We start from the raw sequence: 15,393 nt of genomic DNA on the forward strand, positions 1-15,393 counted from the left end.
ACTCTCTCTCTCTTTTTTTTTAATGCCTATAGCATCTGGTAGTCCTAGGTGGTCTCCCATCCAAGTGCTAACCAGGATCGACTCTGCTTAGCTTCCAGGATCAGACGAGATTGAGCACGTTCAGGGTGGCCTGGCCGTAGACTCCTTCCTTAACTTTCATTCCACATCTGTAATGCATTCTGGGAAGGCACCATGGGGGTTATGCCATTGCAGTCTTGCATCATTACCAACACACATGGCTGTGCTTTTGGCCAACTCTTAGATGGCCCAATGGTGGAAAATTTGCTAGTGTTGAAAGTGACACAGATCCCCTGAAAGGAAAAGGACCCCGGAACTGTAATTGTGCCCAGAAATATTAGAGATGGGGGAAGAATATCTGAAAGGAATATCTGAAAGGAAAGTATTAGTCAAGGGTCTCCAGAGAAACAGAACCCACAGAAAGTAGAATAGATATAAAGAGATTTATTACAAGAAACTGACTCATGGAGGCCAAGAAGTCAAGACCCAGGAGAGCTCTGGTATAGTCCCAGTCTGAATCTAAAGGCCTGAGAAGCAGGAAAGTAGATGCCGCAAGTTCTAGCCAAGTCTGAGTCCAAAGATAGGAGAAGATCAATGACTCAGTTCAAGGACAGGGAGAGAGAAAGAATTCTTTCTTACTCGGCTTTTTATTCTATTTAGGCCTTCAACAGATTGGACAAGGCCCACCGCACTGAGGAGGGCAAGCTGCTTTACTCAGTCGACCTACTCAAATGATTCACTCATGCAGAAATACCCTCATGGAATAATGTTTAACTAAATATCTGGTCACCCTGTGGCCCAGTGTAGTTGACAGACAGAGTTAGCCATCACTGTGGTCCTACGTCAATAGAATTGTTTCCACCCATTACCATTACAGTATTTATAAGATCAAAGAAATGTCAAGAAACTATTATTGTCTTAACTTCATATTAAGTCATTTCACAATTTCCTCTGTATGACCATCTTTGCCTTGGAATAAGAAATTTTGCCTCACTGTTTTTAAGAGTGGGGAGGAGAATAAGAAGGAAGAACCAAAACCACAAATCTGTAATTATCTTAGAACATTTTCCCCTTTGGCCACATTCTAGTGGCTTAATAATTTCCTCCTAATATGTTTCTCCTGCTTAGATGAATATTTATGAAGTGTATTTGCTTGTGAACATGTTGATTTCTTGCTCTAGGAACTTGTGCCAAACTGTATGGCACGGAGTATTATATAGTGAGCTAACTGAGAAACAAAACAAAACAGTTCTTAATCACACTGTGAGGATAGATGATGAAGCTCACATTTATAAACTTTCTAGGACCCATGTTGTCAGATGTTTCCATTGCTTATGGAAAAGACCCTGCTGAGCTTGGCTGAGCAGGAAGACTGCTGTGCAAGCTTCAAGTGGTGATACTGAACTGAAGACCCATGTGGTTTTAGCCCTGCTGGACATTAGGGCCTGTCAAGTTGAAACATTTTGAATAAGACTTTAAATATCTACACTGCTTTGAAGCTTACCACAAACATCGTTGGAACAAGCGTGAGCTCTTTTAAAGGCTCTAAATGTACATTAAATCTCACCTCAAAGGTCAAAAAAAAAAAAAAGCTTCTTAAAAAAGAATCTAAAGAGTGTGTTCATCTTACACTTGTCCTAATTTACAGGAGTAAAATGTTTCACCAAAAGCACCTTGTATTATGTCTATTCTCAGAGATTCTTTTAGATTTCAGTGGGATAATAACAATATACCTATGTTCCTAGGCATTAACTAAAAATTTTGAGGCTTTACATGATTTCTTAAGTATTTCATTTTATATATTGCTTCTAATATGTTTATATAAAACAACTAGCAATCTAAATGCAAATTCCTTTTAAATATGAATTATTTCAAAGTGCTTGTTTAATGGTAGATGTTATTTTTCCTACCCATTAGTCGGTAGATAATTCACTTTTAGGTAATTTAAAGAGCAATATCAAAGTCTATGACTTTAGAGTAAGAGGAGATTACAAATGATGAGTATTGTATTTTAAAATACAGAACTACTGAGGAATAGGGGTTTCTGCATAATAATGAGCTTAACGGAAATTTACATCTAAGAATCACATACAATAAAATAAATAATCTTAAAACCAGGGAATATATTTTAATCATAGCTGTAATTTGCTAATGTTGACTGCTGATTTTGTTTTAGACCCAGTGTTAGCAATTGGCGAGGGGTATAGCAGAGAACAAGCAGATATGATGCTGTTTCGTCAAGGAGCTTATATTCTAAGAAGGAAAATACAGAAGATAGATCAGACTATACAGACCTATGGGTACCCTGAGAGTTACTTTGAAAAACCTCGGCATATGATTTCACTTATATGCGGAATCTAAGGAACAAAGTAAATGAACACACAAAATGAAAACAGACTCTAGATACCGAGAACAAACAGTGGTGATTGCCTGAAGGGAGGCTGGCTGGAAATGGTGAAGGGATGAAGAAATACAAATTGGTAGTCATGAAATAGTTATGGGGACGTAGACTACAGCATAGGGAATATAGTCAACAATACTGTAATGACTATGTGTAGTGCCAGGTGGGTACTACACTAATTAGGGGATCACTTTGTAAATTACATAAATGCCTAATCATTATGCTGTACGCCTGAAACTAATATAAAATTAAATAAAATTTAAAACTTCGGTTCTACCTTGTTTAAATTCTCATATAAAAGCAGAATACATACTATAAAAAAATTGCCATAAAACAGTTGTTGGTAGAAGCAGTTATTTACATGTCATGTGCATGATCGAATTTCTTTTTGGCATTTGTACAGGTAGAAATTTACTAAAATAAAATCTATATGCTTACATAAGTTTTTAATATAATTGTACAGGCTTCACCTTGTGGGGTTCCAAGTACTCGTGGAACTGGAATGCTGTGGATGAGGGTCCAAAGAGGGATCTCGTTAAGGAACTTGAGGTAGCTATTAGGAAGAAGACCTCCCTGCGTTTTGGACTGTACTATTCGCTTTTCGAGTGGTTTCATCCGTTCTTCCTCGACGATGAATCTAGCTCATTCCAGAAGCGACAATTTCCAGTTTTTAAGATGTTACCTGAGCTCTACGAGTTGGTGAACAAGTACCGGCCCGAGGTCCTGTGGTCAGATGGCGATGGAGGGGCGCCAGACTCCTACTGGAACAGCACAGGTTTCTTAGCTTGGCTGTACAATGAAAGGCATGTATGCTGTTAGAGTTGTTATAGTGACCTTAACGTGCCTAATACATGTATACCATTTCATTCTTTTGCTTCTTGAAATACTTCTTTTCATGTCCATGTGTGGTATAAGGGAAGAAATCATTATAAATAATGCTTATTGAATATGCCGGTATTTACTCAAGGTAATCAAGAAATACAAATCAGAAGTCAAATACAACTCAATAGTCTGATTTTGAAATCAGACTAAAAATCAAGGAATCCAGAATTTTGAAGACATTAATTTTGTGGGTCCCCATCTTCATCTCCTGTTCTGGGACAACGCTTGTTTACTCATGACTGTTTCTGATTCTGTGCTTTTCAATTCCTCTAATTGCTTCTTCTTTTTATCCTCTTACCCTTTTGATAATCTTTGCTGCCCAATGTCCTCCTTGTCTGTCTCCTTTATTTTCTTAATCGTCAGCATTCTCACCTCTTCCTATTTCCTATTGCTTTCTAGCATGTTCTGGCTTGCCCCATTAGAACAGGCAGTTCCGACTGAACTCCTCTATGAGGTATAAATTATATGGAACAAATTTATATTCATAACTAGAAGGTACTTAGTATTGTGTTATGAAGTCAGGGAGTGTTCTGCATGTATTCTCTAGGCCCACAAAGGGTGCACATACAAATATTCTAGAGAGCTCTTGATATTTAAAATAGCATTTCTCCAGGTACTCCATCCAACTGGAAAGATTGGGAGCCATCCACTTAAATTTGTGAATCAGAACTGTCCCCTCTAAGTACAGAGATGCAGGAGGCACTACCCACTATGATAAATAAAGTTGTGGACTTATTTCATGCCACAGTTGGCTTTCCTGAGAATTTTCAATACTAGGCACAATTATAAGAGAAAGAGAAAGGCTAGAATGTATATAAGATAGTTCAGTCACAGGTAAGAAGAAAGTCTTGACTGTAAATTCAGTGTTGGCTATATCATCCACTATATGGAGGGAGCTTCAAATAATAGTGCAATATTTTTATAAGTGCTGTATGTGCTGGGGACGGGACTAGGTGTTTTATATGTTATTTCTGTTCTAATAATAGATGAAGTAATTGATAATTTGGAGGACTTACGTAAAAAGCTTAGAAAATGACAGAGACAGGTTTGGATTCCACCCAGGTCTATTTGACTTCAAAGCCACAGACTTTGTGTTATATTAGGCTATGGTGAATTTTCAGGAGTGGATTTCAGTCAGATCTCTTTTCCGTGACATTTCCTTTTGTGCAAAGAAAAAAAAAACTTTACTTTTTGTTTATAAAAATTTTTCTTTTCATTTCAGCCCAGTTGGGAACACAGTAGTCACCAATGACCGATGGGGAGCTGGTAGCATCTGTAAACATGGTGGCTACTATACCTGCAGTGATCGTTATAACCCAGGATATCTTTTGCCACATAAATGGGAAAACTGCATGACAATAGACAAGTTTTCCTGGGGCTATAGGAGGAATGCTGGAATCTCTGACTATCTTACAATTGAAGAACTGGTGAAGGTACAATAAAATGTCTGATAACTATTATGGTAATATTCTTAATAGAGTGGGTGTGTGAATTAATTTTTTATAATTTGTAAGGCTCAATGGCCTATAAAGACAGGACATTCTTCTGTCTTCCATGTTTGTTCTCCTAGGTAGTAACTATATATCCATGTTTAAGTCTGTAACATATTAACACATTGACAAAGGAATTATTTTATCTAAGAACTATATTCTTAATTTTTTAGGAACTAGTACAAACTGTTTCATGTGGAGGAAATCTTTTGATGAATATTGGGCCCACACACGATGGCATCATTTCTCCAATTTTCGAGGAACGATTAAGGCAAATGGGGACCTGGCTAAAAGTCAATGGAGAAGCCATTTATGAAACGAACACTTGGAGATCCCAGAATGACACCGTCACCCCAGATGTATGGTATGTTATTCTTGTTACCAAGTACTATTTGATAGAGGAAGGCATTTAGAATTTCTCCAAATACATACGTACATATATATATATATAGAGAGAGAGAGAGAGACAGAGAGAGAGAGACAGAGAGAGAGAGAGAGAGAGAGACAGAGAGAGAGAGAGAGAGAGAGAGAGAGAAGTAGGCTAAAAAAGGAAATTGGATAAATGCTTATCTACACAAAACACTTCTTAAACTTTATTTACTATAAAGAGAAAGAAGGAGAAGAAATTAGCATGTTTTTGAATACTAACTGTTTAGCAAATTGAGCTTAAATCATCTCTAGATATCTCCTAATGGTAGATAAATTACAGTGAAAAGTAGTCAGCTCTTATAAAAATTATAAGCAATCCAGAAAAGTGAAAAACACTGAGTGGTTAATCCAAAAGAGAGACTTCTATTTAGTCATTTAAGTAAATTCTAACTTTTGCAGAAAAATATTAAAAATCAGCCCAAATAACATTATTTTAATTGATTAAAAAAACTGTAACATGTTCATATATTATTCAAATAAATCTAAACCTGAAGTTTCTTTAAAATTAATTATCTTTACTTGCTAATTTTTCTTTTTATGGTATTCTTTAAAAGCTCTGTCTCAAACTTCTCTCTGAGCTCTGGAAGTTTCCATGTGCCAATGTCATGAATCAGACTCTGCATATATGCTACTTTCTGATGTGGAGTCTTAACATATATATAAATAAGAGTAGTATGAGCGAAGCTCTAAAAATTCACCTTGCGTAGCTACTAAAGTGAGTATAGCCTGATGAAATATAAATCAAAAGATTAGACTAAACGTTCTTTGATCTCATTTGACTTATGACTTAAAAAAATTATTTCTCACTGGAGAAAATAAAGTAATGGTAGTTTTAGAATGTTGGGTCTGGGAGAAGCCATAATGAGAACTCAGTACCGATCCTTCATTTTACAGAGGTTAGTTAAATCTGGTTTTGGAATTTTTTTCTGTGCTTATATTTGACTGTGACAGTGTCGAACCTGGGACTTCACAATTATTAACCAATATTCCATTAGTTTTTCTTTTACTAAGTAAAGATAAAAGCCAAGATATTTAACAAGGCCCCCAAACCCCTGTGTCTAGCTCCTGCCAGCATCACAGACCTCAGATGCCCCTGCTCTCTCCTCACTGTTAAGAGCTTTCACCCTTGGTGTCATCATTTATGCTTCCCTTCCTTGCAGCAGGCATCCACAGTGTCATCATAAGAAACGTCCAAAACTGTAGAGAATTTTTATGAGTTTATTTCGGCCAAAACTGATGACAGTTGCCAGGAAGCAAGATCTCAAGTGCTCTGGAGGACAGTTTTGCAGCGTTTATGGATTTGAAATTGAGGGAATAGAAGGAAGACTACATGGAGGTGGGAGAAAGCAAGGTGGGGATTGGATTACAGGACAGTTAACAAGATCATGTGCTCTCTAGGGTGGTTGAGTTTATTTCAAAGGTGTGTTAACCTAGATGCACTAAAGCACTGGACAGGTCTTGCTTAAGGCAAAAGTAAACCTTTAACTAAAAAAATTATATGCCTAGGGTGTGACTGCCCACCATGACCTGCCCAGTTAGGAATTTATGATCCAATCATCTTGTGAGGTTACTTTCCATAGAACCCTTTTTCATCCACAATAGACTCCAGGATCTATTCCTAAAATCCTTCCAGATTTTAGCCCTGGTTCACTGTCAGTGACTCCAGATCTACTATACAGAATTCTTTGATTTTTAATATCAGTTCTAATTTGCTGGCCCTCAGTCCTGTACCTTTTCTCTTCCAGGGAGCTTGTTCATTCTACTCTTGCTACCCTTTCTTTTGGTCATACCTCAGACCTGAACCACCTACCAGTAATTGTACTCCTTCTGTGACCTCAATTTGAAGCATTCTACTGTCTAACCTCTTATATTTCAGCTCACTCCACATAGCATTTCAGCTTCCAAAGTGTTCTGTAATCCATTGATTATACCATCTTTGATCCTATCATGTTTTATCTGTCCCTCATGTCTTACTCTCTTAAATTCATTTTTTTTTTTTTTCCCTTATCCAGGTCAGATTATATAGCTGGTACTTCCATTGCATATTCCCTCAATTCCTTAACTTTCTCTCTCTCTTTCATACTCATTAAAATCTCAACTTTGATTAAATTCAGCTCTACTTATTCCATGCTGGTCCCTTGGCAGCTACACACACACACACACACTCTCTCTCTCTCTCTCTCTCTCTCAAATAACTTCATTTTTGGCTTTAAGGCCAACCCTTGTGAACTGGATCTCATCACATATTTTCCACTCAAGGACGCTGTTTCAGTGATTCTCCCCATTCGCTTCTCATCTTCAATTTTCCCTCTTTATTAGATACTTTCTGAACGCTATACAAATATTTCTTTCATCTTAAACATGTACTCTTTCGATCCTTCTTGGATGCTACCTTCCCATTTCTCTCATTTCCTTTACAATAAAACATGTTAATTCTTTTTACTTGATATTTCCAATTTCTTGCTTCTCTCGGACTCACTCTGGTCAGGCTCTGCCTATGACTGCGCGATGCCACGGTTATTGAGGCCCACGATCACCTCTTCCTTGCCAGATCCAGGGGCGGCTCCCAGACTCTCTTTTCTGAGCTTATGGCAGCATTTGTCTCCGTTGATTGTTGTCTCTCCTTGTCTTCATTTGCCTGTGGGCTGCTCCTTCTTAGTTTCCTTTGCTGGTTCCACCTCAAGTTCCCAATCTCTGAATCCTGAAGTGCCTGGAGACTTAGGCCTTGGACTTCTATTCTCTATTTTAATTCCTCAAAGGGATACCACCTATTTTAATGGCATTCAATGCTTTGCTGATGACCTACAATGCAGACTTCTTTTCTTGAACTCCAGACTCCTAAATTCAACTTCCTAGTCAACATCTCCACTTGGAAGTATAAGGATCTTAAACCTGTTAAATCTAAAACATATGTCCTAATTTTAAACGTGTGCTTGATATTACCTCCGCCTACCATCTTTCCCATCTCGTTAATGGCAGCTTCATCCTTTTAGGTGGTTGTCAGGCCAAAAACTGGTGTCCTTAACTTCCCTTTTATATCCCGCAGCCAATCCATCAGCAAATATCATAACCTCTATTTTTGAAATATCCACATCTGACCACTTATCCTCTGTGTGGCAACTTTCCTTTTAGTCTCCATTGTCTTTTCTCTAGATGACTTCAGTAGCCCCTTTAGCCCCTTGACTGACGTTTCCATCCTTATCCCTTTATTTGCCACAGAACTTTTTAAATAATAAATCCGGTGATGTCACCACCATGCTCAAATTCCACCAATGGCTTCCAGTCAGAGAGGCTTATCAGGTCCTATAAAAACTGGCTCCTTGCTGTCGCTGTGCTCTCGTCTGCTGCTGGGCCACCCCTCACTTTCTCTCCTTCAGCCGCTCTGCTCTCCCTGCTGTAGTTTTGGCAGGCCGTGCGTACTCTTGCACTGGGAGTTCTCTGCTTGCTGGTCTCTTTCTCTAGCTACCCACATGCTGTCCCTCATGTTCTTTAGGTTTCCTCAATGCCACCTCCTCACAGAAGTCTTCCCGGACTATTCCCTGACTATTTAAAATACTACCCCAGATCCCTCCTTTCCAGCCGAGCATGCTCTATCCTTACTTGCCTTCAGTTTTCTCCATAGCACTTAATCATCACCTGACATGTATTCATTTGCTCATTCTAATTTTCCCCACTACAGTGTTAGCTCTGTGAGGACAGAGATGTTTTCAATGCTATGTCTCCAGTTCTAAAAGATCTCAGTAACTTTGTTGAGTAATCGAGTGAAAAAATGAACAAATTCTGTTTTCTTTATCTAGACTGTACTCTTTTTACTTTTTCCATTTTTTTCTCATTCATTCTTTAAGTCTCAGATTACATGTCACTCTCTTGGAGAGGCTTCTTGCTGATGATGTAATCTAAAAAAATCCCTGTGTTATAATTTTTCAATTTCCTTTTCTTTCATAGTACTTACCGAAACTCAGGCTTTTATATTATTTGTGGGATTATTTAATGTCTTCCTCACTCTAGTCTAAGTTCCATAAGAACAAGAACTCAAGCACGTGGTTTTCTAACACCAAACACAGAACTTGGCCCAGCACCGGCACATATGCATCTGTTGAATAAAGGAACATGGAGATTTGAATTAAGGGTGGAAAGCCATCTGCTCTTGCATCTTCCCCTCTTCACTCACCTACCCTGCCTATTTCCAATTCTATGAGAACAGTCCGATGAATGTTATGGCGCAAACAATTCTGAGACCCACAGAGCCAATTGAGATTAATTATGAGCCTTTATTAGCCGGCCGGCGACTGACTCTCTACCACGCAGGGCTAGAGGAGATCAGCCCTGAGCTTTCAGAGCAGGCAGCTGATAAAGCTCAAGACCATATCCTGGTGGTCCCCTGAACAAGCCAGCAGATTACAGAAGTGGAAGTTGGCTTTTAGCATATCTTTGCCCGGAACAACACCCTTAATTAACAAGTAAATGGATTACAGAAGCAGACATTGGCCATCTACATATTTTATACAATACACTTCCTAAACCACACACAAGCAAGTAGGACAACTTCTGATATCTAAAGATATTTCTTCCCTGTAGCTGACTTAGCTAGTTTGCTCACTTGAAAATTTTCCACCCTTAACAATGAAGAGCAATAGTAGAAAAATCTTTGTTCTAAGAACTTTTTGGTACTGGGGAAATGGGGGAAGAAGGTGCTGTGATATTGTTATTTACAACAAGAAATGTGTTTCTGGCGCAGAGTTCCTAGAACTCTTAGAATTTCCCAAGCGATGAGAGCTATAAAGGGTTCTTTTGTTATGCTAATGAGACGACTTTTGAGGCACCACAGGATGAGGGATGGTCGCCAGGAGACCTAATCCTTTAGAGGTTTGAAACTTTAAGTCCTACCACAGATCTCCAGAGAGGGCGGAGGCTGGAGGTTTAATCAATCATCATTGGCCAGTGATTTAATCAATCATACCTGTGAAATGAGGTCTCCATAGAAATCCAAAAGGACAGGGTTTAGAGTTTCCTTCCAGGTTGGTGGAGGTGCTTAGAGTAGTGTGCTGGAGAGGGCATGGAAACGCCTTCCCTTTCCCCATGCTTTGCCCTGTACATCTCTTCCATCTGGCTGTCCCTGGGTTGTACCTTTTTATAACAGACCAATAATCCAGTAGTAAAATGGTTCTTGATTTCTGTGAGTTGCTTTAACAGATTAATTGAACCCAAGGAGGGGGTCATTGGAACCTCCCATCTATAACCTGTTGGGGTCAGATGCCCAGATGTCAACTTGGACTTGTGCTTGGTGTCTGAAGTTGGGGGAAACAGAGAGTCCTCTAAGACTGAGCCCTTAATCTGTGGAATCTGACACTATCTCCAGGTAGACAGTGTCAGAATTGAGTTAAGTTGTATGATCCCCAGATGGTGTCTGAGAATTTTTTTTGTGATATAGGGACCTGTCCACACACAATGGAATTGGGATCAGTACCCTTTGGGTGCTTTTTACATTACCATTGGGCTATTTTCCCTTCCCTCCATTAATGAAGACCTGGTAAATATTTACCAAACGGAAGTATCCCTGTAAATAATTCCAGACCTGACCCAAAAATAATGAGAAATATTACTATGCCTTTTCCTCCTTTAATAACAGGTATACAACCAAACGTAAAGAAAAATTGGTCTATGCCATGTTTCTCAAATGGCCCATATCTGGACAGCTGATTCTTGGCCAACCCAAAGCTACTCTGGGGTTAACAGAGGTAAGAGGGAATTTTGTCTTCACTGTCCCTTTAAATTGTTGACTAGGATATCCTGATCAAAACGTAGCTTTTAACTTGACAGAGAGCCTTATATATGTTCCTCTTATTAATCATAAGAGTAATTTTAAAATGAACTTCATCGATGATGATGTTTGGCCAACACCTGTAAAAATTTTCTTTCATTTCCCGCAAAAATGACTTATAAAGCAGCTACATTATCTCCATGCATATCAGTGTAAAATATTCTTCACAATTATTCTATGTTGTTCAGGTTCACTGTATACATCTGAAATAATGCTTTTCATAAAACTGGAATTGTTATTCCTCTGAATACAAGTAATATGTTATGGCCCTCCTATGTCAAGTTCGTACAAATTTTTGAGAAAGTTAAAGGTTAATCTAACAGTTGTAACCACTAGGTCTGGTATTGAGGTTTCATGCCAGAGGCTGGTATTAAATATTAGGGGGATATATTTCACAGTTTATTTTTAAGAAATCAACAAGTTCCTTAGAGGTGAGTTGTCCATGTTTCTCCTTGCATCATTTTTTCATATTTCATTTCTAACTCCTGTGGTTGATCAGGCAGAAAAGAAGACGGAGTTGAAATCTGATGTTTAATTACAGTTTAGTGGCCTGTGTATGACATTATCTTTTTATTTTATCAATGTTCTCTTTGGCCTTCATTAATAGTGTTATTTAAAAGTTCATGGGTTTTGCTTTTATATGCTCTACATGACAAGCAAAGTCTTCTGGTTCAAAATAACTGTAGTTATGTAGAAAACTACTTTTTAAATTCACTTAGTATAAGGCTAAGGATATAAAACAATTATAGTAATAACTGGTCACAGTTATGTATGGTCGATTAGTGGGTTACTGGAAAATTTGAGGAGGAAATCTGGCTGGATAAGGGAGAGGAGCCTTTCTCCAAACATTCTGTGTGAAAACTTAATTTGGGCAGTTTAGTTCCAGAGTCATTTTCCCTACTCTTCAGCATTTTCCCTACTCTGACACTTCAGTCAGCCTTCACAGTTCTTCTTCTCCAACTCCTGCGCATTTTTATTTGAGAATATAGGAACAAGAATAAAGGCATAAGACAGACATATGCACTCTTTAATCGAGGGTTATTAAAACAGCTTGTGAACTACTAGATAAAAGTAAAAAATGAATCTTCTGTCTACAATGCTTGTTTAAGAAATATCAACCATTCCTCAATAAAGTAGATGAGTCAAAGAGATACATTTGGAGACATTTGTGTGTATGTTTTTAATTTCAGGTTAAACTACTGGGACATGGACAGCCACTTAAATGGATCTCTTTGAAGCAAAATGGCATTATGGTGAAACTGCCACATCTAACCTTTCATCAGATGCCCTGTAAATGGGGCTGGGCTCTAGCATTAACTAATGTGATCTAATGTGCAGGAGAGTGGTTCATTCTGAAGTTACATCTAAGACTAGAAAATATCAGGTTTCTATAATTGTCGCATATGGAGAAAGCAAATGTAAAATGGGCCAAGAAAAGTCAAGTAATTATTTAGGCAATGCAGCCTCTTTTCTCCTCTTACTCTCCATTTTTTTTCCACCTAAATTACCCATGTAATTGTTTTAACTCTCCAGTGCAATCTGTGAAGGGGTTTAGAACAGGCCTCGGCAAGATGTGCCACTTCAGCATGTGAATTATTTTGAGCAGAAGGCAATCGAAACTCTGCAAGCTCATGAGAAATTTTATCTCTTTCGTAAAGAATTTAAATTTGGGGCCATAATAAGACTTATCACCAGAAGTAACTTTTTAGGACTTATCTACAGGGCAGGGCAAAGTTCTAATTACGGAACATCTGATTTTCTTATCCTATGAATGATCTTCCTCCTCTATGAAGAACCAAGGCACCTTACCTCAACCTTAGCTCAGAATGCCACGTGTATCTCATTTTAACTTTCTGCCTCTGAACCTCTCATGTATGTGGGGCAGTTGAACTCACTCATGTATGTGGGATTCCCACATATATGCATGTAATTAAATTTGATTATCTTCAATTGTTTATCTGTCTTATGTCATTTTGATTAGACCAGTAGGAAGAACCTAGAAGGGTAGAGGCAATTTTCTCCTTTCCCTATGTTTGCTATTGAAGTCTCTTCACATTGAATTTAATTCCAGCTGTGATTCAGAGGTGGAAATTTTTGAGTAGCTAGGAATTAGTGTTGTTAAGGACTGAATTGTGTCTCCTGCTAAATTCATGTTGAAGCCCTAACCTCCAGTGCAGCTGTATTTGGAGACAGAGCCTTTAAAGAAATAACTAAGGTTAAATGAAATCATAAGGGTAGGGGCCCTAATCCAATATGACTAGTGCCCTTATGAGAAGAGGAAGAGACACCAGCGATGCAAGCACACAGAGGAAAGACCGTGTAAAGACACAGTGAGAAGACAGGCCATTTATAAGCCAGGGAGAGAGGCCTCAAGAGAAACCAAACCCAATGGCACCTTCATCTTTCAGCCTCTAGAAATGTGAGAAAATAAAGTACTTTTGTTTAAGCCACCCAGTCAGTAGTTTATTATGGCAGCCTGAGCAGACTAATACAAATGGTAGGTTTAAAATAAATTTGGCTTACTATATATTTCCAATGCTTACTATAATTATTTTTATTAAAAAACTGTCTTTTTTTCCCTCTTGATAATAAAACTGATGTATATTCACCGTAGATATTTTAAAACATACAGAAATGCTCAAAGGTAAAATCACTGTTCAGATCAGCACTATTGATATTTTAGTATGTAGTCATCCAGGTTTTTTGGTGGGGTCAAGAAGGGTTATGGGATTAGAGGTGTGGCCTATTTTTGTAGGTGGGCTAATTTGAGGTCCAATTTAATTTAATAAATTTGCTTCTTATATTTGCCTCCAAGCAAACTAAAGTTGAAAACTTAATTGAAAATGAGGAAATCTTTTTAGATTTTCCCTAAGAATAAAGCAAAATAATTAAGCAAAAATGATACTGATTTTTATGTAAATTTAAAGAAAAAGTGATTAACTGTTGATTAACCTCAACAAAAGGTGTTCTATATTACCAGATATTTATTTGAAGTGCTGCAAGTTCCGTTTTGTCACATTAATTAAATGCAGATATCGCACTGTTTAAAAAAAAGATTCGAATAGAAAGTGAAATAGAATATTATTCATATTTCTTAAAAGCATGCTAAAATTTAAAAAAGTGTTTTAAATTACTCATTGTTGAAGTTCAAATTTTGAAACCATGCCAAAGTATTTACATGAATACTTTAATATTTATAAATCTCTATTAATATTTTATTAGAGATACAATGTGGACAAATCAACAGCATCTCAAACACTAGACTAAGAAAAAACAAAAAGGAAAAAAACCCAAACAAACTCTCATAAACAGTGTTATAAGAATCTTAAAAGGAAGGTCATTTGTTTGCTTAAAGAAAGTAATTTTGAGTCTAAAACCTATCGGTGGGCACTTAAATTTCTACTCTGTCAACCTTTACCCTTACACATTGAGAATAAAGTAGAAAAATGGAACTATTTAAACAAATTCTAGTTAAATGTAGAGTACAAAAAATGAGAAGCTATGATAAAGCTAAATGACAAAATACAAACCATCAACAAAATGAAAGATACTGAATGGGAAAAGATAATTGCAAATAATCTGATAAGGGATTAATATATAAAAATATATAAAGAACTCATACAACTTAACATCAAAAGACAACCAATACAATTAAAAAATGGGCAGAGGACCTGAATAGACATTTCTTCCAAGAGGACATACAGATGGTCAATGGACACATGAAAAGATGCTCAACATCATTAATCATTAGGGAAATGCAAATTAAAACCACAATGAGATATCATCTCACATTTGTCAGAACAGCTATTATCAATAAGTCAACAAGTAACAAATGCTGACAAGGATGTGAAGAAAAGCGAATCTTTGTACACTGTTGGGACTGTAAATTAGTGCAGCCACTATAAAAAACAGTATGGAGATTCCTCAAAAAATTAAAAATAGAGCTGCTTTATGATCCACCAATTCCATTTATGGGAATTATCCAAAGAAAACAAAAACACTGATTTGAAAAGATATATTTATGTATGTGTGTGTGTGTATATATATATATAATCTATATCTATGTTCATTGCAGCATTACTAGTAATAGCCAATCTATGTTCATTGCAGCATTATTAGTGATAGCCAAGATATGGAAGCATCCTAGATATCCAGCAATAGATGAATGGATAGAGAAGATGTGGTACACACACACTCACGTACACATTATTCAGCCATAAAAGTGAATGAAATCTTGCCATTTGCAATAACATGGATGAACCTAGAGGGTATTATGCTGAGTGAAATAAGTCAGAGAAAGACAAATACTGTATGATCTGACTTGTGTGTGGAATCTAAAAAAACAAAATAAA

General features: G+C 37.3%; 1 protein-coding gene across 1 annotated transcript in view; it reads left to right on the forward strand.

Annotated features, from left to right (window-relative positions):
* FUCA2 (alpha-L-fucosidase 2) overlaps positions 1-12,996 on the forward strand; it is a 16,911-nt gene extending 3,915 nt beyond the window's left edge. Inside the window, exons 3-7 of the mRNA XM_006915357.3 lie at positions 2,883-3,222; positions 4,524-4,734; positions 4,965-5,155; positions 10,850-10,958; positions 12,232-12,996. Of these exons, the coding sequence (XP_006915419.1) occupies positions 2,883-3,222; positions 4,524-4,734; positions 4,965-5,155; positions 10,850-10,958; positions 12,232-12,372 (992 nt within the window). The 3' untranslated portion in view covers positions 12,373-12,996. The remainder of the gene's footprint in view (positions 1-2,882; positions 3,223-4,523; positions 4,735-4,964; positions 5,156-10,849; positions 10,959-12,231) is intronic.
* The last annotated feature ends 2,397 nt before the right edge of the window (positions 12,997-15,393 follow it).

Source organism: Pteropus alecto, unplaced genomic scaffold (assembly GCF_000325575.1).
Source record: "Pteropus alecto unplaced genomic scaffold, ASM32557v1 scaffold185, whole genome shotgun sequence".
NCBI lineage: Eukaryota > Metazoa > Chordata > Mammalia > Chiroptera > Pteropodidae > Pteropus > Pteropus alecto.